Source organism: Tachypleus tridentatus, unplaced genomic scaffold (assembly GCF_004210375.1).
Source record: "Tachypleus tridentatus isolate NWPU-2018 unplaced genomic scaffold, ASM421037v1 Hic_cluster_1, whole genome shotgun sequence".
NCBI lineage: Eukaryota > Metazoa > Arthropoda > Merostomata > Xiphosura > Limulidae > Tachypleus > Tachypleus tridentatus.
This window is the reverse complement of record NW_027467777.1, coordinates 29,632,636-29,660,125: the sequence shown is the minus strand read 5'-3', so window position 1 is coordinate 29,660,125 and position 27,490 is coordinate 29,632,636. Positions and strand designations below refer to the sequence as shown.

Sequence of the window (27,490 nt, the reverse complement as noted above, 5' to 3'; positions counted from 1 at the left end):
TTCTATTTATAACAAATGAATCACATTACTCATTTTATTGACAAGTTAAAAAAATTACACAACAAAGTGTGAACATGTGACAAGTGAAACCAACAACTATCTTTCTTCACACCAAATGAGGCTTTAAACCTAATGTTATGAATCATCCAATCGTTTTGCAGGTCGAACAACATTTCTTTTAACACACTCCACCACCCATTCTATTCCGTCATGTATTCCATCACTGTAAAAATATTTAAGGGGAAAATGTTAGAAAAAAAACTTTAATATTCTATTGGTTATAGTTTACCTAAGGTGAGGATTACAAACAGCAATGAAACATTGTCACATGACTTCAACATCTGCTCTGATTTCTTTCAAAGTGATAAACTTGGAGGATTATTAGATTCAGAAATAAATGGTTTTAACCTTTCTTAAAAATGCAATAAAACTACCACAGGAATAATAAAAATAACATCTTTATAAATACAATAAAACTATCACAGGGATAATAAAAATAACATCTTTATAAATACAATAAAACTACCACAGGGATAATAAAAATAACATCTTTATAAATACAATAAAACTATCACAGGGATAATAAAAATAACATCTTTATAAATACAATAAAACTACCACAGGAATAATAAAAATAACATCTTTATAAATACAATAACTACCACAGGAATAATAAAAATAACATCTTTATAAATACAATAAAAATACCACAGGGATAATAAAAATAACATCTTTATAAATACAATACTGTTCTTGAAAAATTTTAAAAATAATAAATTTTTAATTAAATGAAATAATTTTAAAGTATCTAATAACAAAATGTTTGAAAGTTTTTAGTTTGTATATTTTAACTTTCAAAAACAAGTCTATTATTAGGTCAATGAAATAACTCATTCATTTTAAACTGTCAAACTGTAATGAAAATTTTTTATAAATTCCAGAGATTATAGAAGTATGCTTAGCTTCACCTCAAATGTTAAGATCACACAAGGAATGTAGGCTTAGCTTACTCAGCTAAAATTAAACAAGTTACACAAATAAAGTATGTTCTAGATATCATCACACAAAGGTTATCTGAGCTAGCCATCCCTGTTAAAGATGAGAAGGAAGACACGTTATTAACAGCACCCACAACCAGCTCTTGGGCTACTCTAATTCATTAGTGAAGTTTCATTGTTTTTCTTACAATTCACAAGTGAATTAGGCTTAACTTACCCTCTAAGTGCTGAAGTACCCAACATGTGACAATCTCTTCTTCCAAGGAGACGAGCACTTTCTCTAAGCACTTGTCTAATATCTCGTACACTCATACAGTCCTGTAATATTATATAGGTTCTTTGAAAGATTACTTCTACTGTGGAACACAAATTAAAAAATAAAAATTCCAGCTAACCAGACCTTAATGTTCTATAAAAGTTTTATTTTAACCTATATCTAACTTTAAATAAGACAAACAACATATCTTACAAAATATTAGAAAAAGAAAACATCCCAATAGAATTGAATTTCAGGTGGGTTTATAGGGTTAGGTTTTTGTAATTATGTCAAAACACACACGGTTAAAGATCAGAGCAGTAAGCTAGTTCTTGAATCAATACACTTTAAACAAGTAAACTATATGGAGGAACAACCATTCAAAAGACAAAATGATGAACATAAGTTTGAAATTCTTTACAAGAGTAGATCCAGTGTTAAAATCTCTATTTTCACCCATCATACAAAAGGCCTAAAAAACAGTGCCAGAATAATATTACAACTCTTACACACTACATTCCAAAGTGACAAATTTCATATTTGAACTTTAGTTTGAAAGTTACAGAATTTAACACATCAACAAATGTGAAAAAATTTAAGAACATTCCAGCCATAAGTTATAACACTGACAGTCTTAGTTACTCTTTACTTTACACTTAGTACCATAAGTTATGACACTGACAATCTCAGTTAGTCTTTACTTTACACTTAGAACCACAAGTTATGACACTGACAGTCTTAGTTAGTCTTTACTTTACACTTAGTACCATTAGTTATGACACTGACAGTCTTAGTTAGTCTTTACTTTACACTTAGTACCATTAGTTATGACACTGACAATCTCAGTTAGTCTTTACTTTACACTTAGTACCGTAAGTTATTACACTGACAGTCTTAGTTAGTCTTTACTTTACACTTGGTACCATAAGTTATGACACTGACAGTCTTAGTTAGTCTTTACTTTACACTTGGTACCATAAGTTATGACACTGACAATCTCAGTTAGTCTTTACTTTACACTTAGTACCATTAGTTATGACACTGACAGTCTTAGTTAGTCTTTACTTTACACTTAGTACCATAAGTTATGACACTGACAGTCTTAGTTAGTCTTTACTTTACACTTAGTACCATTAGTTATGACACTGACAATCTCAGTTAGTCTTTACTTTACACTTAGTACCACAAGTTATGACACTGACAGTCTTAGATAGTCTTTACTTTACACTTAGTACCATTAGTTATGACACTGACAATCTCAGTTAGTCTTTACTTTACACTTAGTACCGTAAGTTATGACACTGACAGTCTTAGTTAGTCTTTACTTTACACTTAGTACCATAAGTTATGACACTGACAATCTCAGTTAGTCTTTACTTTACACTTAGTACCATAAGTTATGATACTGACAGTCTTAGTTAGTCTTTACTTTACACTTAGTACCACAAGTTATGACACTGACAGTCTTAGTTAGTCTTTACTTTACACTTAGTACCATTAGTTATGACACTGACAATCTCAGTTAGTCTTTACTTTACACTTAGTACCACAAGTTATGACACTGACAGTCTTAGATAGTCTTTACTTTACACTTAGTACCATTAGTTATGACACTGACAGTCTTAGTTAGTCTTTACTTTACACTTAGTACCATTAGTTATGACACTGACAATCTCAGTTAGTCTTTACTTTACACTTAGTACCATAAGTTATGACACTGACAGTCTTAGTTAGTCTTTACTTTACACTTAGTACCATTAGTTATGACACTGACAGTCTTAGTTAGTCTTTACTTTACACTTAGTACCATTAGTTATGACACTGACAATCTCAGTTAGTCTTTACTTTACATTTAGTACCATAAGTTATGACACTGACAGTCTTAGTCTTTACTTTACACTTAGTACCATAAGTTATGACACTGACAATCTCAGTTAGTCTTTACTTTACACTTAGTACCATTAGTTATGACACTGACAGTCTTAGTTAGTCTTTACTTTACACTTAGTACCATAAGTTATGACACTGACAGTCTTAGTTAGTCTTTACTTTACACTTAGTACCATAAGTTATAACACTGACAGTCTTAGTTAGTCTTTACTTTACACTTAGTACCATAGGTTATGACACTGACAGTCTTAGTTAGTCTTTACTTTACACTTAGTACCATAAGTTATGACACTGACAATCTCAGTTAGTCTTTACTTTACACTTAGTACCATAAGTTATGACACTGACAGTCTTAGTTAGTCTTTACTTTACACTTAGTACCATAAGTTATGACACTGACAGTCTTAGTTAGTCTTTACTTTACACTTGGTACCATAAGTTATGACACTGACAGTCTTAGTTAGTCTTTACTTTACACTTAGTACCATAAGTTATGACACTGACAGTCTTAGTTAGTCTTTACTTTACACTAAGTACCATAAGTTATGACACTGACAGTCTTAGTTAGTCTTTACTTTACACTTGGTACCATAAGTTATGACACTGACAGTCTTAGTTAGTCTTTACTTTACACTAAGTACCATAAGTTATGACACTGACAGTCTTAGTCTTTACTTTACACTAAGTACCATAGTTATTTATGAGTAGTAATACCATCTTTAGAAAATTGATATCTGGACTATCTGAAACGGCTGTTCCTAAGTTAATTTATAGCTTCTCAACATGAAGAACACAGGTGGTCAGACATTTGCAAGTTTGTTTACCCACATAATAGGTCATCTATATTGTGTCCACCATGGGTGTCAAAACCTAGTTTTAAGCGTCATAAGCCTATAAACTTGCCACAGTCTCACTGGAAGAAAAATTCTGCATAGATTTGGAAAAGAAAATTATCATCTATATTTTAGGGTGTTGATAATGAAAATCTCTATCACATGGTGGAACAAATCTCTGTCACATGGTGGAGCAAATCTCTGTCACATGGTGGAACAAATCTCTGTCACATGGTGAAACAAATCTCTGTCACATGGTGAAACAAATCTCTGTCACATGGTGAAACAAATCTCTATCACATGGTGAAACAAATCTCTATCACACGGTGGAACAAATCTCTATCACACGGTGGAACAAATCTCTATCACATGGTGGAACAAATCTCTATCACATGGTGGAACAAATCTCTGTCACATGGTGAAACAAATCTCTATCACATGGTGAAACAAATCTCTGTCACATGGTGAAACAAATCTCTGTCACATGGTGGAACAAATCTCTGTCACATGGTGAAACAAATCTCTATCACATGGTGGAACAAATCTCTATCACACGGTGGAACAAATCTCTATCACACGGTGGAACAAATCTCTATCACACGGTGGAACAAATCTCTATCACACGGTGGAACAAATCTCTATCACACGGTGGAACAAATCTCTATCACACGGTGGAACAAATCTCTATCACACGGTGGAACAAATCTCTATCACACGGTGGAACAAATCTCTATCACACGGTGGAACAAATCTCTATCACACGGTGGAACAAATCTCTATCACATGGTAAAACAAATCTCTATCACACGGTGAAACAAATCTCTATCACATGGTGAAACAAATCTCTATCACATGGTGGAACAAATTTAGTTCCTGGTGGAACATGTTCTCAAAAAAACACCACATAAACAAAAAAGATGTCTTTATAACTATCTATATATATTGCTAAAACCTGTTAACTAAAATATTTATATCAACAAATACATGCCAGATAAGTTACTTACTGTAATATCTTGTTTATATCATCAAATACATGCCAGATAAGTTACTTACTGTAATATCTTGTTTATATCATCAAATACATGCCAGATAAGTTACTTACTGTAATATCTTGTTTATATCATCAAATACGTGCAGATAAGTTACTTACTGTAATATCTTGTTTATATCATCAAATACGTGCAGATAAGTTACTTACTGTAATATCTTGTTTATATCATCAAATACATGCCAGATAAGTTACTTACTGTAATATCTTGTTTATATCATCAAATACATGCCAGATAAGTTACTTACTGTAATATCTTGTTTATTAGCTACAATCAGCAGAGGTATGCCTTCAAGTTGTTCACTAGAAATCATTTTCTCTGAAATTGAAAAGCAGTAAAAACATATTTGTTTTGGACAATGTTTTAATATAGTGAAAGTGGGAAAAGTTTAAAAATAGGCTATTTCAGAAGTTTACTAAATACTGACTTATGGCTGTTTCTTAAACCACTTGTTATTTTCCTTGATTGGTATTATAGTATTGGTACAGTAAGTAGTACAGGAGTCAAGATGTCCACAAGAATTACCAGACAACTGGTTATGGTAAGTAGTACAGGAGTCAAGATGTCCACAAGAATTACCAGACAACTGGTTATGGTAAGTAGTACAAGAGTCAAGATGTCCACAAGAATTACCAGACAACTGGTTATGGTAAGTAGTACAGGAGTCAAGATGTCCACAAGAGTTACCAGACAACTGGTTATGGTAAGTAGTACAGGAGTCAAGATGTCCACAAGAATTACCAGACAACTGGTTATGGTAAGTAGTACAGCAGACAAGATGTCCACAACAATTACCAGACAACTGGTTATGGTAAGTAGTACAGGAGTCAAGATGTCCACAAGAGTTACCAGACAACTGGTTATGGTAAGTAGTACAGGAGTCAAGATGTCCACAATAATTACCAGACAACTGGTTATGGTAAGTAGTACAGGAGACAAGATGTCCACAAGAATTACCAGACAACTGGTTATGGTAAGTAGTACAGAAGTCAAGATGTCCACAAGAATTACCAGACAACTGGTTATGGTAAGTAGTACAGGAGTCAAGATGTCCACAATAATTACCAGACAACTGGTTATGGTAAGTAGTACAGGAGACAAGATGTCCACAAGAATTACCAGACAACTGGTTATGGTAAGTAGTACAGAAGTCAAGATGTCCACAAGAATTACCAGACAACTGGTTATGGTAAGTAGTACAGAAGTCAAGATGTCCACAACAATTACCAGACAACTGGTTATGGTAAGTAGTACAGAAGTCAAGATGTCCACAATAATTACCAGACAACTGGTTATGGTAAGTAGTACAGGAGACAAGATGTCCACAATAATTACCAGACAACTGGTTATGGTAAGTAGTACAGGAGTCAAGATGTCCACAAGAATTACCAGACAACTGGTTATGGTAAGTAGTACAGAAGTCAAGATGTCCACAAGAATTACCAGACAACTGGTTATGGTAAGTAGTACAGAAGTCAAGATGTCCACAATAATTACCAGACAACTGGTTATGGTAAGTAGTACAGGAGTCAAGATGTCCACAAGAATTACCAGACAACTGGTTATGGTAAGTAGTACAGGAGTCAAGATGTCCACAATAATTACCAGACAACTGGTTATGGTAAGTAGTACAGGAGTCAAGATGTCCACAATAATTACCAGACAACTGGTTATGGTAAGTAGTACAGAAGTCAAGATGTCCACAAGAATTACCAGACAACTGGTTATGGTAAGTAGTACAGAAGTCAAGATGTCCACAACAATTACCAGACAACTGGTTATGGTAAGTAGTACAGAAGTCAAGATGTCCACAAGAATTACCAGACAACTGGTTATGGTAAGTAGTACAGGAGTCAAGATGTCCACAATAATTACCAGACAACTGGTTATGGTAAGTAGTACAGGAGACAAGATGTCCACAATAATTACCAGACAACTGGTTATGGTAAGTAGTACAGAAGTCAAGATGTCCACAAGAATTACCAGACAACTGGTTATGGTAAGTAGTACAGGAGTCAAGATGTCCACAAGAATTACCAGACAACTGGTTATGGTAAGTAGTACAGGAGTCAAGATGTCCACAAGAATTACCAGACAACTGGTTATGGTAAGTAGTACAGGAGTCAAGATGTCCACAATAATTACCAGACAACTGGTTATGGTAAGTAGTACAGGAGTCAAGATGTCCACAAGAATTACCAGACAACTGGTTATGGTAAGTAGTACAGAAGTGAAGATGTCCACAACAATTACCAGACAACTGGTTATGGTAAGTAGTACAGAAGTCAAGATGTCCACAATAATTACCAGACAACTGGTTATGGTAAGTAGTACAGGAGACAAGATGTCCACAATAATTACCAGACAACTGGTTATGGTAAGTAGTACAGGAGACAAGATGTCCACAATAATTACCAGACAACTGGTTATGGTAAGTAGTACAGAAGTCAAGATGTCCACAAGAATTACCAGACAACTGGTTATGGTAAGTAGTACAGAAGTCAAGATGTCCACAATAATTACCAGACAACTGGTTATGGTAAGTAGTACAGGAGACAAGATGTCCACAATAATTACCAGACAACTGGTTATGGTAAGTAGTACAGGAGACAAGATGTCCACAATAATTACCAGACAACTGGTTATGGTAAGTAGTACAGGAGTCAAGATGTCCACAATAATTACCAGACAACTGGTTATGGTAAGTAGTACAGAAGTCAAGATGTCCACAAGAATTACCAGACAACTGGTTATGGTGAGTAGTACAGGAGACAAGATGTCCACAATAATTACCAGAAAACTGGTTATGGTAAGTAGTACAGGAGTCAAGATATCCACAAGAATTACCAGACAACTGGTTATGGTAAGTAGTACAGGAGTCAAGATGTCCACAAGAATTACCAGACAACTGGTTATGGTAAGTAGTACAGAAGTCAAGATGTCCACAATAATTACCAGACAACTGGTTATGGTAAGTAGTACAGGAGACAAGATGTCCACAATAATTACCAGACAACTGGTTATGGTAAGTAGTACAGAAGTCAAGCTGTCCACAAGAATTACCAGACAACTGGTTATGGTAAGTAGTACAGGAGTCAAGATGTCCACAAGAATTACCAGACAACTGGTTATGGTAAGTAGTACAGAAGTCAAGATGTCCACAAGAATTACCAGACAACTGGTTATGGTAAGTAGTACAGGAGTCAAGATGTCCACAATAATTACCAGACAACTGGTTATGGTAAGTAGTACAGGAGACAAGATGTCCACAAGAATTACCAGACAACTGGTTATGGTAAGTAGTATAGGAGTCAAGATATCCACAAGAATTACCAGACAACTGGTTATGGTAAGTAGATAGGAGTCAAGATATCCACAAGAATTACCAGACAACTGGTTATGGTAAGTAGTACAGGAGTCAAGATGTCCACAAGAATTACCAGACAACTGGTTATGGTAAGTAGTACAGAAGTCAAGATGTCCACAAGAATTACCAGACAACTGGTTATGGTAAGTAGTACAGGAGTCAAGATGTCCACAATAATTACCAGACAACTGGTTATGGTAAGTAGTACAGGAGACAAGATGTCCACAAGAATTACCAGACAACTGGTTATGGTAAGTAGTACAGAAGTCAAGATGTCCACAAGAATTACCAGACAACTGGTTATGGTAAGTAGTACAGAAGTCAAGATGTCCACAAGAATTACCAGACAACTGGTTATGGTAAGTAGTACAGGAGTCAAGATGTCCACAATAATTACCAGACAACTGGTTATGGTAAGTAGTACAGAAGTCAAGATGTCCACAATAAGTACCAGACAACTGGTTATGGTAAGTAGTACAGAAGTCAAGATGTCCACAATAATTACCAGAAAACTGGTTATGGTAAGTAGTACAGTATTGTTTGACACAAAACTTTCACAGTTACAATCTGCTGAAATAGCATTTACATTTACTGCAAAATAAACTTTAAAAAATAGTAATAATTTATTTATTTATTATAATTTATATTATGCTACAAACAATACTTCATAACGCATGTCTGAATCCATGTTTTCTTATTGTCACAGCAACAGATACCAGAGAAATTGACTGTAAAATGTAGAACTACAAACAACCAAAGTAAAACTACACGTGGTCCATAAACCAAGCACAGCTTATGTTACTATTGCAAAGTCACAGTTTTCCTTCCACATCTTTCAGCTAATGTAACAAATTTTATAATTTAGTAATTCAATGTGTTGTTTTATCTTCAGCCATTTTATTAATGAAACTGTAATATATTACAAGTACTTATCTAGTATGACAAAGCTTAAAGCAGAGGGTCATGTCACCTAAGAGTTTAAATACAACTGACCCTAAGTGACAGATACTTAAATAAATTAAAATAATGTTTTGGTAAGTAATTCCCTAAACACCTAGCACAGTAAACACTGGTTTTGGTTATTATGTAAACACTGGTTTTAGTTACTACGTAAACACTGGTTTTAGTTATTACGTAAATACTGGTTTTAGTTATTACGTAAACACTGGTTTTAGTTATTACGTAAACACTGTTTTCTAGTTATTACGTAAACACTGTTTTCTAGTTACCAAAAAAAAAAAAAGGTTTTTAGTCACCATGTAAACACTGGTTTTTTTTTTTTTTTAAAAAGTTACCATGTAAACACTGGTTTTAGTTACTATGTAAACACTGGTTTTAGTTATTACGTAAACACTGGTTTTAGTTATTACGTAAACACTGGTTTTAGTTATTATGTACAAATTTACTGTTTCACACTTCATTATTTTGCTCTGAATACATTACAATACATTACAAAACTAAGACAAAAACTTTACCAAAGGCAGACTTTGATTCTTCTAACCTTTCCTTATCTGAAGAGTCAATAATATAAATCAAAGCATGAGATTCGGCATAGTACTGGAAAGAAATGTGTACAAACATTAAGAATTATCAATCGCACAGTCAAAATAATTGCACAAACATTAATAACTATAAATCACAGAGTTTCTCCAACATTCACTAACCCTAGAATATTGTAAAACTGTCAGTTTCAAATTTAAAACACAGCAAATTTTATAGAATGTCCAAGAAATGTGAAGCTATTTTCACCACCTGATGTTTGTCAACAGTTCAGTGGAGACTTAACAAACAAAGGACAACTTGATTCTACACAGGTATTATCTGATAGATACATAACTATTAAGTTTACAAAGACAAGGTTCCTTTAATTTCTTCAAACGATTACAAACAAAGCATCCGTAGACAGTTATTAACGCAAACCACTGGTATTCACTGGGAGAGCACAACATCTGTATGTCCATAATTCCCAACTTCAACCACATTTTTCCAATATGCATTAAATACTGTGTGATACAATGTAGAGTACACATTTAATACTGTAAAATATAATGTACAATACACATTTAATAGTGTACTATAGTACACTAGTGTGATATAATGTGTAGTGAAATGTAGAGTGTGTCACATACACCTAATCATTCTCACCTTACAAGTCAATAATTTGTCACTGTTCATCTGACATCACCTAGTTAATGTAGTTTCACACACACCTAATTATTCTCACCTTATCCCATAATGATTGTAATTCTTCCTGTCCTCCAAGATCCCAGAAATTTAAACAAATACCATGGATGTTGATTTTACCAACTGAAGAGAAAAACAGGTATATCATAAGCTTAAAATGTATGAACAAAAACACTGGAATTGTTCATGATGAAACATGTATATTGGTTGCTGAACCATGCTCATAAATCATTAATAAACATAATGACAAAACACATTATAATCATGAAAGTAAATGAGCTACAACAAGTTGTAACACTGCATTATAACACTGGTTCCAAACACTCTTGTCTCTGAAGGCTCACTAAACTACTTACCTTGATTTTAAATACACCCCTGCTGTAAAACACAATATTTTTGTGTACTAACTAAGTTCTCAGTTTTTAATAATTCGGTGATACTCTCATAACACCCCAGCTGCTAAACAAAGCTTGGAAATTGCTGTGTTATAAATTATTCAATACTTTATAATTAGTATTGATGATGTTATCAGAAGTTAGACGATCCTTTATCCAAAACAACATCTCTTCCAAGGTAAAGTAGGATAAAGAAAGATGAATTAAAGTATTGACATGAAGTTAGATTATCTTCTGAAAGTTCAATATACTTACTATTAAGTCCAACAGTTGTTGTAATCTTGTCAAGGTTCGCTCCTCTGTAACCTCTGTTAAACTTAGTTTTGGTTTGTTCTAAGTATGTCTAAAATACCAAAAACATTTACTCCATGTCATATTGTGTGATTTCATTTGTTCATACAGAATATATACATGAGTTTATTACTTTATTCAATTAACTACTCTATTAGTGTCAACATATCAATGTAGTAAATACTTTAAACAGTATGAAACACATTTAACAATATGATTTAAAATAACTTATCAAAATAAATCAGTTATCTTAAAATAATAATTATTATAGACTAAAGATATGCTAACAAGTTTGGTTTAAACATGAAAGTTTAATTATTATAAACTAAAGATCTGCTGACAAGTTTGGTTGAAACATTATAGTTTAATTATTATAGACTAAACATCTGCTGACAAGTTTGGTTTAAACATGAAAGTTTAATTATTATAAACTAAAGATCTGCTGACAAGTTTGGTTTAAACATGATAGTTTAATTATTATAGACTAAACATCTGCTGACAAGTTTGGTTTAAACATGAAAGTTTAATTATTATAAACTAAAGATATGCAAACAAGTTTGGTTTAAACATGATAGTTTAATTATTATAGACTAAAGATCTGCTGACAAGTTTGGTTTAAACATGAAAAATTAGAAAACACCACTTTCTAAGTGAACAACAAATTGTTACAGTGCTATATGGTACATAGAAACTTCATTTTAATAAATCTCTCAACTATTTCAAGTGTACTGTGTGTGACACAATAAGTTATGTAGGGTTAGTTATACAGTTAGTTCATACACAATGTAAGTTTAGTTAGTAAAGACCCAGTTATACAACAAGTTGATGTATAATGTAAGTTTAGTTAGTAAAGACCCAGTTATACAACAAGTTGATGTATAATGTAAGTTTAGTTAGTAAAGACCCAGTTATACAGTCTAAGTTGATATGTAATGTAGGTTTAGTTGATAAAGGCTTAGTTGTACAGTCTAATTTCAACACAGGCTCTATTCAGAGGGTTTGATTGTCCTCATATCATCCTTTATTTATAATTTCTATAACATAGTCAAACACTTCTATTTTACAGGTACCGAAATGAGGTTCAAAGTTCGTCCAGCAAGTTGAAAACAGAAGCTGTAATCATAAATACTTCAAACTGTTATGACTTACAGTTTTTCCAGCATTATCCAATCCTAATATGAGAACGAAATATTCATCCTTCTGAAACAAGTATTTCCATAACCCGTACAACAAGCTAAACATATTAATGCGAGTCTCAGCTGTGTGTAAAAGTACAAACTTTCAGAAACTCTTTCTTAGAAGCAAGTTCCTCCATGTACTTCTCATTTCTCTGTTTTTACACAGGTTCAACAATATCCACATCCATGACAAGTCACAGTAAGAGGAGAGATGCATTAATATAAGTCTTTTATAAGTTTCATTCTACAAACAAGAACACAATATAATTATTATTTACTTTAAGACTTAATGTTCATCAATATACGTCTTTTATGAGTTTCATTCTACAAACAAGAACAACACATTATGATTATTATTTACTTTAAGACTTAATATTCATCAATATACGTCTTTTATGAGTTTCCTTCTACAAACAAGAACAACACAATATGATTATTATTTACTTTAAGACTTAATATTCATCAATATACATCTTTTATGAGTTTCATTCTACAAACAAGAACACATTATGATTATTATTTACTTTAAGACTTAATACTTAGAACTGAATACCTTCTCAGATTTTTAATCTGGATCTTATGATTGAAATGAGAATTGTTACACATGTAGATTTAGTTGGTAAAGACTTAGTTATACAGTCTAAGTTGATATGTAATGTGTATTACATGTAGATTTAAATGTTTAGTATAACATCAGATTCTAAAGGTTTTGTATAACATGAGATTCTAAAGGTTTAGTATAACATAAGATTCTAAAGGTTTAGTATAACATGAGATTCTAAAGGTTTAATATAACATGAGATTCTAAAGGATTAGTATAACATGAGATTCTAAAGGTTTAGTATAACATGAGATTCTAAAGATTTTGTATAACATGAGATTCTAAAGTTTTAGTATAACATCAGATTCTAAAGGTTTTGTATAACATGTGATTCTAAAGGTTTAGTATAACATGAAATTCTAAAGATTTTGTATAACACGAGATTCTAAAAATTTAGTATAATGTGAGATTCTAAAGGTTTAGTATAACGTGAGATTCTAAAGGTTTAGTATAACGTGAGATTCTAAAGGTTTAGTATAACATAAGATTCTAAAGGTTTAGTATAACGTGAGATTCTAAAGGTTTAGTATAACGTGAGATTCTAAAGGTTTAGTATAACATAAGATTCTAAAGGTTTAGTATAACGTGAGATTCTAAAGGTTTAGTATAACGTGAGATTCTAAAGTTTTAGTATAACATGAGATTCTAAAGGTTTAGTATACCATAAGATTCTAAAGGTTTAGTATAACGTGAGATTCTAAAGGTTTAGTATAACATGAGATTCTCAAGTTTTAGTATAACATGAGATTCTAAAGGTTTGGTATAACATGAGATTCTAAGGTTTAGTATAACATGAGATTCTAAAGATTTTGTATAACATGAGATTCTAAAGGTTTAGTATAACATCAGATTCTAAAGGTTTAGTATAACATCAGATTCTAAAGGTTTAGTATAACATCAGATTCTAAAGCTTTAGTATAATGTGAGATTCTAAAGGTTTTGTATAACATGAGTTTCTAAAGGTTTAGTATAACGTGAGATTCTAAAGGTTTAGTATAACGTGAGATTCTAAAGGTTTAGTATAACTTAAGACTCTAAAGGTTTAGTATAACATGAGATTCTAAAGGTTTAGTATAACATGAGATTCTAAAGGTTTAGTATAACATGAGATTCTAAAGGTTTTGTATAACATGAGATTCTAAAGGTTTTGTATAACATGAGATTCTAAAAGTTTAGTATAACATGAGATTCTAAAGGTTTTGTATAACATGAGATTCTAAAGGTTTAGTATAACATGAGATTCTAAAGGTTCAGTATAACATGAGATTCTCAAGTTTTAGTATAACATGAGATTCTAAAGGTTTGGTATAACATGAGATCTAAAGGTTTGGTATAACATGAGATTCTAAAGATTTTGTATAACATGAGATTCTAAAGGTTCAGTATAACATGAGATTCTAAAGGTTTAGTATAACATGAGATTCTAAAGGTTTAGTATAACATAAGATTCTAAAGGTTTAGTATACCATAAGATTCTAAAGGTTTAGTATAACATGAGATTCTAAAGGTTTAGTATAACATCAGATTCTAAAGCTTTAGTATAACGTGAGATTCTAAAGGTTTTGTATAACATGAGTTTCTAAAGGTTTAGTATAACATCAGATTCTAAAGGTTTAGTATAACATGAGATTCTAAAGGTTTAGTATAACATGAGATTCTAAAGATTTTGTATAACATGAGATTCTAAAGGTTCAGTATAACCTGAGATTCTAAAGGTTTTGTATAACATGAGATTCTAAAGGTTTAGTATAACATGAGATTCTAAAGATTTTGTATAACATGAGATTCTAAAGGTTCAGTATAACCTGAGATTCTAAAGGTTTTGTATAACATGAGATTCTAAAGGTTTTGTATAACATGAGATTCTAAAAGTTTAGTATAACATGAGATTCTAAAGGTTTAGTATAAGATGAGATTCTAAAGGTTCAGTATAACATGAGATTCTAAAGGTTTAGTATAACATGAGATTCTCAAGTTTTAGTATAACATGAGATTCTAAAGGTTTGGTATAACATGAGATCTAAAGGTTTGGTATAACATGAGATTCTAAAGATTTTGTATAACATGAGATTCTAAAGGTTCAGTATAACATGAGATTCTAAAGGTTCAGTATAACATGAGATTCTAAAGGTTCAGTATAACATGAGATTCTAAAGGTTTAGTATAACATCAGATTCTAAAGGTTTAGTATAACATGAGATTCTAAAGGTTTAGTATAACATGAGATTCTAAAGATTTTGTATAACATGACATTCTAAAGGTTCAGTATAACCTGAGATTCTAAAGGTTTTGTATAACATGAGATTCTAAAGGTTTAGTATAACATGAGATTCTAAAGATTTTGTATAACATGAGATTCTAAAGGTTCAGTATAACCTGAGATTCTAAAGGTTTTGTATAACATGAGATTCTAAAGGTTTTGTATAACATGAGATTCTAAAAGTTTAGTATAACATGAGATTCTAAAGGTTTAGTATAACATGAGATTCTAAAGGTTCAGTATAACATGAGATTCTAAAGGTTTAGTATAACATACGATTCTAAAGGTTTTGTATAACATGAGATTCTAAAGGTTTAGTATAACATGAGATTCTAAAGGTTTAGTATAACATGAGATTATAAAGTTTTAGTATAGCATGAGATTCTAAAGGTTTAGTATAACATAAGATTCTAAAGGTTTAGTATACCATAAGATTCTAAAGGTTTAGTATAACATAAGATTCTAAAGGTTTAGTATACCATAAGATTCTAAAGGTTTAGTATAACCTGAGATTCTAAAGGTTTAGTATAACATGAGATTCTAAAAATTTAGTATAACATGAGATTCTAAAGGTTTAGTATAACATCAGATTCTAAAGGTTTAGTATAACATGAGATTCTAAAGGTTTAGTATACCATAAGATTCTAAAGGTTTAGTATACCATAAGATTCTAAAGGTTTAGTATAACATGAGATTCTAAAGGTTTAGTATAACATCAGATTCTAAAGCTTTAGTATAACGTGAGATTCTAAAGGTTTTGTATAACATGAGTTTCTAAAGGTTTAGTATAACATCAGATTCTAAAGGTTTAGTATAACATGAGATTCTAAAGGTTTAGTATAACATGAGATTCTAAAGATTTTGTATAACATGAGATTCTAAAGGTTTAGTATAACATCAGATTCTAAAGGTTTAGTATAACGTGAGATTCTAAAGGTTTAGTATAACATAAGATTCTAAAGGTTTAGTATAACATGAGATTCTAAAGGTTTAGTATAACATGAGATTCTAAAGGTTTAGTATAACGTGAGATTCTAAAGGTTTTGTATAACGTGAGATTCTAAAGGTTTTGTATAACATGAGATTCTAAAGGTTTTGTATAACATGAGATTCTAAAGGTTTAGTATAACATGAGATTCTAAAGGTTCAGTATAACATGAGATTCTAAAGGTTTAGTATAACATACGATTCTAAAGGTTTTGTATAACATGAGATTCTAAAGGTTTAGTATAACATGAGATTCTAAAGGTTTAGTATAACATGAGATTATAAAGTTTTAGTATAGCATGAGATTCTAAAGGTTTAGTATAACATAAGATTCTAAAGGTTTAGTATACCATAAGATTCTAAAGGTTTAGTATAACATAAGATTCTAAAGGTTTAGTATACCATAAGATTCTAAAGGTTTAGTATAACCTGAGATTCTAAAGGTTTAGTATAACATGAGATTCTAAAAATTTAGTATAACATGAGATTCTAAAGGTTTAGTATAACATCAGATTCTAAAGGTTTAGTATAACATGAGATTCTAAAGGTTTAGTATAACATGAGATTCTAAAGATTTTGTATAACATGAGATTCTAAAGGTTCAGTATAACATGAGATTCTAAAGGTTTAGTATAACATGAGATTCTAAAGGTTTAGTATAACATGAGATTCTAAAGGTTTAGTATAACATCAGATTCTAAAGGTTTAGTATAACGTGAGATTCTAAAGGTTTTGTATAACATGAGATTCTAAAGGTTTAGTATAACATGAGATTCTAAAGGTTCAGTATAACATGAGATTCTAAAGGTTTTGTATAACATGAGATTCTAAAGGTTTTGTATAACATAAGATTCTAAAGGTTTTGTATAACATGAGATTCTAAAGGTTTTTTATAACATGAGATTCTAAAGGTTTTTTATAACATGAGATTCTAAAGGTTTTGTATAACATGAGATTCTAAAGGTTCAGTATAACATGAGATTCTAAAGGTTTTGTATAACATGAGATTCTAAAGGTTTAGTATAACATGAGATTCTAAAGGTTTAGTATAACATGAGATTCTAAAGGTTTTGTATAACATGAGATTCTAAAGGTTTTGTATAACATGAGATTCTAAAGGTTTTGTATAACATGAGATTCTAAAGGTTTTGTATAACATAAGATTCTAAAGGTTTTGTATAACATGAGATTCTAAAGGTTTAGTATAACATGAGATTCTAAAGGTTTTGTATAACATGAGATTCTAAAGGTTTAGTATAACATGAGATTCTAAAGGTTTAGTATAACATGAGATTCTAAAGGTTTAGTATAACATGAGATTCTAAAGGTTTAGTATAACATGAGATTCTAAAGGTTTAGTATAACATGAGATTGTAAAGGTTTTGTATAACATGAGATTCTAAAGGTTTAGTATAACATAAGATTCTAAAGGTTTAGTATACCATAACATTCTAAAGGTTTAGTATAACGTGAGATTCTAAAGGTTTAGTATAACATCAGATTCTAAAGGTTTAGTATAACGTGAGATTCTAAAAGTTTAGTATAATGTGAGATTCTAAAGGTTTAGTATAACATGAGATTCTAAAGGTTTAGTATAACGTGAGATTCTAAAGGTTTTGTATAACGTGAGATTCTAAAGGTTTAGTATAACATCAAATTCTAAAGGTTTTGTATAACATGAGATTCTAAAGTTTTAGTATAACGTGAGATTCTAAAGGTTTTGTATAACGTGAGATTCTAAAGGTTTTGTATAACGTGAGATTCTAAAGGTTATGTATAACGTGAGATTCTAAAGGTTTTGTATAACGTGAGATTCTAGAGGTTTTGTATAACGTGAGATTCTAAAGGTTTTGTATAACGTGAGATTCTAGAGGTTTAGTATACCATAAGATTCTAAAGGTTTAGTATAACGTGAGATTCTAAAAGTTTTGTATAATGTGAGATTCTGAAGGTTTAGTATAGCATGAGATTCTAAAGGTTTAATATAACATGAGATTCTAAAGGTTTAGTATAACGTGAGATTCTAAAGGTTTAGTATAACATAAGATTCTAAAAGTTTTGTATTATGTGAGATTCTGAAGGTTTAGTATAACATAAGATTCTAAAAGTTTTGTATAATGTGAGATTCTGAAGGTTTAGTATAGCATGAGATTCTAAAGTTTAGTATAACATGAGATTCTAAAGGTTTAGTATAATGTGAGATTCTGAAGGTTTTGTATAACATGAGATTCTAAAGGTTTAGTATAACATGAGATTCTAAAGGTTTAGTATAACATCAGATTCTAAAGGTTTTGTATAACATGAGATTCTAAAGTTTTAGTATAACGTGAGATTCTAAAGGTTTAGTATAACGTGAGATTCTAAAGGTTTAGTATAACGTGAGATTCTAAAGGTTTAGTATAACGTGAGATTCTAAAGGTTTTGTATAACGTGAGATTCTAAAGGTTTAGTATAACATGAGATTCTAAAGGTTTAGTATAATGAGATTCTAAAGGTTTTGTATAACATAAGATTCTAAAGGTTTTGTATAACGTGAGATTCTAAAGGTTTTGTATAACGTGAGATTCTAAAGGTTTAGTATAACATGAGATTCTAAAGGTTTAGTATAACATGAGATTCTAAAGGTTTAGTATAACATAAGATTGTAAAGGTTTTGTATAACATGAGATTCTAAAGGTTTTGTATAACTTAAGACTCTAAAGGTTTAGTATAACATGAGATTCTAAAGGTTTAGTATAACATGAGATTCTAAAGGTTTAGTATAACGAGATTCTAAAGGTTTAGTATAACATGAGATTCTAAAGGTTTAGTATAACATGAGATTCTAAAGGTTTAGTATAACATGAGATTCTAAAGGTTTAGTATAACATGAGATTCTAAAGGTTTAGTATAACGAGATTCTAAAGGTTTAGTATAACATAAGATTCTAAAGGTTTGGTATAGCATAAGATTCTAAAAGTTTTGTATAATGTGAGATTCTGAAGGTTTAGTATAGCATGTGATTCTGAAGGTTTAGTATAGCATGAGATTCTGAAGGTTTAGTATAACACGAGATTCTAAAGGTTTAGTATAACACGAGATTCTAAAGGTTTAGTATAACGAGATTCTAAAGGTTTAGTATAACGAGATTCTAAAGGTTTTGTATAACGAGATTCTAAAGGTTTTGTATAACATGAGATTCTAAAGGTTTAGTATAACGTGAGATTCTGAAGGTTTAGTATAACATGAGATTCTAAATGTTTAGTATAACGAGATTCTAAAGGTTTTGTATAACGAGATTCTAAAGGTTTTGTATAACATCAGATTCTAAAGGTTTTGTATAACGAGATTCTGAAGGTTTAGTATAACATCAGATTCTAAAGGTTTTGTATAACGTGAAATTCTAAAGGTTTTGTATAACATGAGATTCTAAAGGTTTAGTATAACGTGAGATTCTAAAGGTTTAATATAACGTGAGATTCTAAAAGTTTTGTATAATGTGAGATTCTGAAGGTTTAGTATAGCATGAGATTCTAAAGGTTTAGTATAACATCAGATTCTAAAGGTTTAGTATAACATCAGAATCTAAAGGTTTAGTATAACGTGAGATTCTAAAAGTTTAGTATAAAGTGAGATTCTAAAGGTTTAGTATAACATGAGATTCTAAAGGTTTAGTATAACATGAGATTCTAAAGGTTTAGTATAACGTGAGATTCTAAAGGTTTAGTATAACGTGAGATTCTAAAGGTTTAGTATAACGTGAGATTCTAAAGGTTTAGTATAACGTGAGATTATAAAGGTTTAGTATAACGTGAGATTCTAAAGGTTTAGTATAACGAGATTCTAAAGGTTTAGTATAACAAGATTCTAAAGGTTTTGTATAACGTGAGATTCTAAAGGTTTTGTATAACATGAGATTCTAAAGGTTTAGTATAACGAGATTCTAAAGGTTTTGTATAACGTGAGATTCTAAAGGTTTAGTATAACGAGATTCTAAAGGTTTTGTATAACGTGAGATTCTAAAGGTTTAGTATAACATGAGATTCTAAAGGTTTAGTATAACGTGAGATTCTAAAGGTTTAGTATAACGTGAGATTCTAAAGGTTTAGTATAACGTGAGATTCTAAAGGTTTAGTATAACTTGAGATTCTAAAGGTTTAGTATAACATGAGATTCTAAAGGTTTTGTATAACGTGAGATTCTAAAGGTTTAGTATAACATGAGATTCTAAAGGTTTAGTATAACATACGATTCTAAAGGTTTAGTATAACATGAGATTCTAAAGGTTTAGTATAACATGAGATTCTAAAGGTTTAGTATAACATGAGATTCTAAAGGTTTAGTATAACATGAGATTCTAAAGGTTTAGTATAACATAAGATTCTAAAGGTTTAGTATAACATAAGATTCTAAAGGTTTAGTATAACGTGAGATTCTAAAGGTTTAGTATAATGTGAGATTCTAAAGGTTTAGTATAACATGAGATTCTAAAGGTTTTGTATAACATGAGATTCTAAAGGTTTAGTATAACGAGATTCTAAAGGTTTAGTATAACATGAGATTCTAAAGGTTTAGTATAACGTGAGATTCTAAAGGTTTAGTATAACATGATATTCTAAAGGTTTAGTATAACATGATATTCTAAAGGTTTAGTATAACATGAGATTCTAAAGGTTTAGTATAACATGAGATTCTAAAGGTTTAGTATAACGAGATTCTAAAGGTTTAGTATAACATAAGATTCTAAAGGTTTGGTATAGCATAAGATTCTAAAGGTTTGGTATAGCATAAGATTCTAAAAGTTTTGTATAATGTGAGATTCTGAAGGTTTAGTATAGCATGAGATTCTGAAGGTTTAGTATAGCATGAGATTCTGAAGGTTTAGTATAACACGAGATTCTAAAGGTTTAGTATAACGAGATTCTAAAGGTTTTGTATAACGAGATTCTAAAGGTTTTGTATAACATGAGATTCTAAAGGTTTAGTATAACGTGAGATTCTGAAGGTTTAGTATAACATGAGATTCTAAATGTTTAGTATAACGAGATTCTAAAGGTTTTGTATAACGAGATTCTAAAGGTTTTGTATAACATCAGATTCTAAAGGTTTTGTATAACGAGATTCTGAAGGTTTAGTATAACATCAGATTCTAAAGGTTTTGTATAACGTGAAATTCTAAAGGTTTTGTATAACATGAGATTCTAAAGGTTTAGTATAACGTGAGATTCTAAAGGTTTAATATAACGTGAGATTCTAAAAGTTTTGTATAATGTGAGATTCTAAAGGTTTAGTATAACGTGAGATTATAAAGGTTTAGTATAACGTGAGATTCTAAAGGTTTAGTATAACGAGATTCTAAAGGTTTAGTATAACATAAGATTCTAAAGGTTTTGTATAACGTGAGATTCTAAAGGTTTTGTATAACATGAGATTCTAAAGGTTTAGTATAACGGGATTCTAAAGGTTTTGTATAACGTGAGATTCTAAAGATTTAGTATAACGAGATTCTAAAGGTTTTGTATAACGTGAGATTCTAAAGGTTTAGTATAACGTGAGATTCTAAAGGTTTAGTATAACGAGATTCTAAAGGTTTAGTATAACATAAGATTCTAAAGGTTTTGTATAACGTGAGATTCTAAAGGTTTTGTATAACATGAGATTCTAAAGGTTTAGTATAACGAGATTCTAAAGGTTTTGTATAACGTGAGATTCTAAAGGTTTAGTATAACGAGATTCTAAAGGTTTTGTATAACGTGAGATTCTAAAGGTTTAGTATAACGTGAGATTCTAAAGGTTTAGTATAACGTGAGATTCTAAAGGTTTAGTATAACATTGAGATTCTAAAGGTTTAGTATAACTTGAGATTCTAAAGGTTTTGTATAACGTGAGATTCTAAAGGTTTAGTATAACATGAGATTCTAAAGGTTTAGTATAACATACGATTCTAAAGGTTTAGTATAACATGAGATTCTAAAGGTTTAGTATAACGAGATTCTAAAGGTTTAGTATAACATGAGATTATAAAGGTTTAGTATAACATGATATTCTAAAGGTTTAGTATAACGTGAGATTCTAAAGGTTTAGCATAACACGGTTCATTTATTAACTTCTCAGTTAAATAATCAATTACAAACCTAGCCAGCTAAATAAAAGTCCTATTTATCAAAACATCATAAACAAACATAAGATAGTATTTTACACTTCCACATACTGTTACTTTGGTCATTCAGAAAATTAATTAGAAATTGTAGTAAAAATTGTTCAGTTCTACATCTAATTTGAAATTTTCCATATTATGCACGACATGCTAGTAGATGAACTTGTAACATTTGCTCAGTGTAAGAAAGGAACTATTTAGAATATATGGTTTACATTTAAATTGTATATACGGGCTGGCTTGTTTATTAATGGTATTAACTCAGGAAAGTTCAAAGTAGACTAGATAGTGATGAGGACAAAATAAACTAAATGAAAATAAATTGAGATATAGAGAAAGTTTAATGTTGTAAATCAACATAAAAGTAGTTATACAAATGGCTTTAAGTGCAACATAAAAGTAGTTATACAAATGGCTTTAAGTGTTACTACTGCAATACTAAGTATAAATACAAATGGCTTTAAGTGTTACTACTGCAATACTAAGAAGTATAAATACAAATGGCTTCAAGTGTTACAACTGCAATACTAAGAAGTATAAGAAATAAAACATTAATTTAGAACACTTGTAATTATAGAAAATGTTGGTAATAACTGAAAAATGGTTATATTGGATGATTTTGATGACAGAAATGTCTTTGAAATACATGGTTATAGGTTATTTAATAGGAACAGAGAAGCAAATAGAGGGGACAAATGTTTCTATATGTAAAGTGTGAGTTACATCCTGTTGAAGTTAAAAATATTAAAGCAAGGAGATTGAATCAATTTAGGTTTCTGCTACTGGATATGAAAGGAAAAACTCTTAGTAGGAATTTGTTACAGACCACCAGATGACTAATGAAATGTTACAGACCACCAGATGACCCTAATGAAATGTTACAGACCACCAGATGACCCTAATGAAATTAGTGAGAAACTTTACAGCGAGATTGATATTTCAACTGTTAATGAAGCCATAATGATGGGTGAGTTTAATTTCAGACATATTGACTGGGATATGCTAGAGTCAAACCACAAGAGAGAAATATGAATATCAGGATTGCTGGTATGGGTATTAACACTTTTACCAAAAAAAGGAAAGAACTGCTTTCTGGAAACAGTTCAGGATGGTTTTCTTCAAGAATTAGTCATGAAACTTACTAGAAACAGCACTGTTTTAGATTTAGTGTTAACTTCAAATATAGAAATAATTGAGAAACTAAGAAACATATGAATACAAGTGATCGTTGCTTTGTTAGGTTGGCTTATAGAGAGTTTAAGAGAGAAAATTATAGAAAAGTATCATAAACATAAAAACTATAAATTGGCAGAAGATTATAGATCAAGAAATTTGATGAAACAGGACATCACAAAGGGTGTGAGAAAAGGTTAGCTGAAAATTTGAAAAAATAACGGTGAAGATTTCTTTAAATACATTAATGATAAATGTTAAAATGGGAAGTAAAACCCTTGTGGGATGATAAAAGAAGGATAGTATCTGATGATTATGACATGATTGATTTACTAACTTTTGGTTTTTCTTCAGTTCTTACTGACGAAAATTTTGGCAGTATTCCACGTCTAGAACAGTTGGTAAATAGAATCAAACAAGATGACTGCATTACTTCTGAGCTGGTTAAGATGAAGTTGGATTGTTTAACTAGTGATGGTTAAGATGAAGTTGGAATGTTTAACTAGTGATGGTTAAGATGAAGTTGGATTGTTTAACTAGTGATGGTTAAGATGAAGTTGGAATGTTTAACTAGTGATGGTTAAGATGAAGTTGGATTGTTTAACTAGTGATGGTTAAGATGAAGTTGGATTGTTTAACTAGTGATAAGGGTCCTGGATCACATCATTTTAACCCCAGTGGTTCTGAAAGATGTTAAAGATTGGATATTAGAGCCATTTACTACTATTTTTTGTCAGTTCTTGAAGGCAGAAGATTGGACATTAGCTAACTTAACTCCTCTTTTTGAGGGAGATGATAAAACTTGTACCAGTAAATATAGACCCATTAGTCTTACGGGAGATGATAAAACTTGTACCAGTAAATATAGACCCATTAGTCTTACATCAGTTGTGGGAGGGAGATGATAAAACTTGTACCAGTAAATATAGACCCATTAGTCTTACATCAGTTGTGGGAGGAGATGATAAAACTTGTACCAGTAAATATAGACCCATTAGTCTTACATCAGTTGTGGGAGGGAGATGATAAAACTTGTACCAGTAAATATAGACCCATTAGTCTTACATCAGTTGTGGGAGGGAGATGATAAAACTTGTACCAGTAAATATAGACCCATTAGTCTTACATCAGTTGTGGGAGGAGATGATAAAACTTGTACCAGTAAATATAGACCCATTAGTCTTACATCAGTTGTGGGAGGAGATGATAAAACTTGTACCAGTAAATATAGACCCATTAGTCTTACATCAGTTGTGGGAGGAGATGATAAAACTTGTACCAGTAAATATAGACCCATTAGTCTTACATCAGTTGTGGGAGGAGATGATAAAACTTGTACCAGTAAATATAGACCCATTAGTCTTACATCAGTTGTGGGAGGGAGATGATAAAACTTGTACCAGTAAATATAGACCCATTAGTCTTACATCAGTTGTGGGAGGGAGATGATAAAACTTGTACCAGTAAATATAGACCCATTAGTCTTACATCAGTTGTGGGAGGGAGATGATAAAACTTGTACCAGTAAATATAGACCCATTAGTCTTACATCAGTTGTGGGATAATTTTGGAAAGTCTGTGAAAAGATGCTTTGTAAGGTCATTTAACAAAGTTTAAAACATTGTTGAATGAATATGGTTTCACTAAGTAAAATTTGTGCCTTACAAACCTTTTGACATCCTTTGAAAAGGTTACTGTTTATGCAATTGAAGGTAAGTGTTGATTTGGTAAATCTGAATTTTCAGAAAACATTTGACAAAGTGCCACACAAAAGGCTGGTAAACAAATTGTATCTATAGGTATGGAAGATAAGTATGTGGATAGAAGAGAGGCTGGATGAAAGAAACCAGAGGATTGTTACAAATGGAGTTCAGTCAAACTGAATTAATGTCACAAGCAGGGTACTTCATGGCTCAGTCTTAGGAACTTTACTGTCTTAGATATACATTAGTGATGTAAATCAAGGAACTAACATCTTGGGTTTCACTGACTATGAAGAGGATGCTGCTGATTTACAAAAGAATTTAGATCATCTGGTGAGTCAGGCAAATAAATGGCAGATAAATTTTAATTATGAAAAATGTCATATGCCAGTTATCATAATTTAAATTATAAGTGTAACTTGGATGGAAATAACCTTAACAGTATCATGAAAGAAAAAGGGGTCTCTAAAGTGATCCAATCAGTGTGCTGTTACTAGTGGTAGGAAAAAACAGGATTTTAGGTTGTATCTACAGAAATACTGAATGCAAGTCTAAAGAAGTTATAATTTCATAGTACATGTCACTGGTTAGTCCATGTTTGGAATACCATGTTCAGTCTTTGGCTTCTTACCTTAGGAAAGGCATCAAATTGTTGTAAAGTGTTCAGAGAAGGGTTACTAGAATGATGTTTGGGATAGGTGTTTTCTTATAGCAAAGCCACATTGGGCTATCTGCCAAGCCTACAGAGGGGAAATTTGGGATGGAGAGGTTGTTATACGAGAAGAGGCTGAAATCTCTCAAATTATTTTCTCTTGAAAAAAGAAGTAAGGCGAGACCTGATTGAAGCTTAAAATTGTAAAAGGAACTCGTAGTATTGACGTATCATCTTTTGTCATATTTAACTGTGACAATACTACAACTAAAGGACACAAATATAAATTTTGACAAGGTAGGAGTCATCTTCAGCTAAGACGGTTTCATTTTTCTAACAGGATTGTTGGCCTTTGGAATTGGTTGCCTTTAGATGATGTAGAGATGGTAAATTTAAGCAAGTTTAAGAAAAAGCTTGACAAGCATATGAATGATAATGGCTGGCTTAAAGTTTTTTATGTTAATTTAGTGTAGAGGATGGAACAGCCAGGATGGACCAACAGGTCCCATGTTGTTCTACAATGTCACATTATGTTATGCTATTCATAAATACATATACGTGATTTTTTCATAGGATAGAACCATAGGTCAGTCCTGTAATTGTATTTTATCAATACATAACTTATAAACTAAAATACTTAATTTAATAAAACTTCTATTTACTTGGTATTAAAGAGCATAATGCTTAAGTTATATTACTTAGTTACAGATTTCAGGCTTCCACTTATACTAAAACAGCTGTACCACAAACACTTCACATTTTAGCTGGTACACTAAAAATAAGCTAGTTACTGAAAATTTCAATGGTTCTTCCTTTCACAGCTACAGAGCCTACAATATTCTACCTTATCACATGGTGTGTACCACTTATTTCAATCAAATTCATAGTTAAATTTCCAAAATATATGACAGTTACTGTTTCGACACGTTTTGCATCAAAATATAAAAAAATATATAACAAAGCCTTTTTTTAATGGAATACAATTTACACAATTCTATCTGAAATCCAATGAATAGGTATTTACTTTTATTTGGGTAAATACTTATATCGTACTGCCTAACAAAATGAACACTAGAAAATTATTGTTCCACTAGTTTGGGAACAACAATAAATATTTTATTTCTCTCGCCAAGTATCAGACACCAAAATTCAGCAATGACCTGCCTCATATTTTAGGAAAATGCTTAGCATTTAGTGTTCCGCAATTCTTCAATTCTTAAAAATCCGTAGCGCAATACTTTTGCACAAACGTAGTCATAAGAATTATAAAGAAATAAATTCAAATCATTCGTTTGGCCGTGAAGATACTCAAGTTACAGAACGTCACACTCACACAAGGCAGAGTGAAGAATCTATTATTAGTAACGGTGTTAACAATAAAACTTATAATACTCAATATATTGACGAATAATAAGTAATGTTATTAACAGTAATAAGTAATTAACAATAGCATCAATAATGTTATTACTTAACAAATATTAAACGAAAAGCATGTGAAACAAACATGAGACCTACCCTACACGAAGTACTTTTATAA

At 31.0% G+C, this 27,490-nt stretch overlaps 1 protein-coding gene across 1 annotated transcript; it reads right to left on the bottom strand.

The window, feature by feature from the left end:
- Window positions 1-27,490, bottom strand: LOC143241790 (ADP-ribosylation factor-related protein 1-like). Its single transcript, XM_076485025.1, has 8 exons — window positions 27,469-27,490; window positions 12,413-12,685; window positions 11,228-11,315; window positions 10,618-10,700; window positions 9,869-9,950; window positions 5,274-5,344; window positions 1,216-1,316; window positions 1-223 (listed from the first exon to the last, which is right to left on the bottom strand). Exons 2-8 carry the CDS (start codon window positions 12,503-12,505, stop codon window positions 136-138), a joined length of 606 nt encoding a protein of 201 aa, XP_076341140.1. The 5' UTR covers window positions 12,506-12,685; window positions 27,469-27,490; the 3' UTR covers window positions 1-135.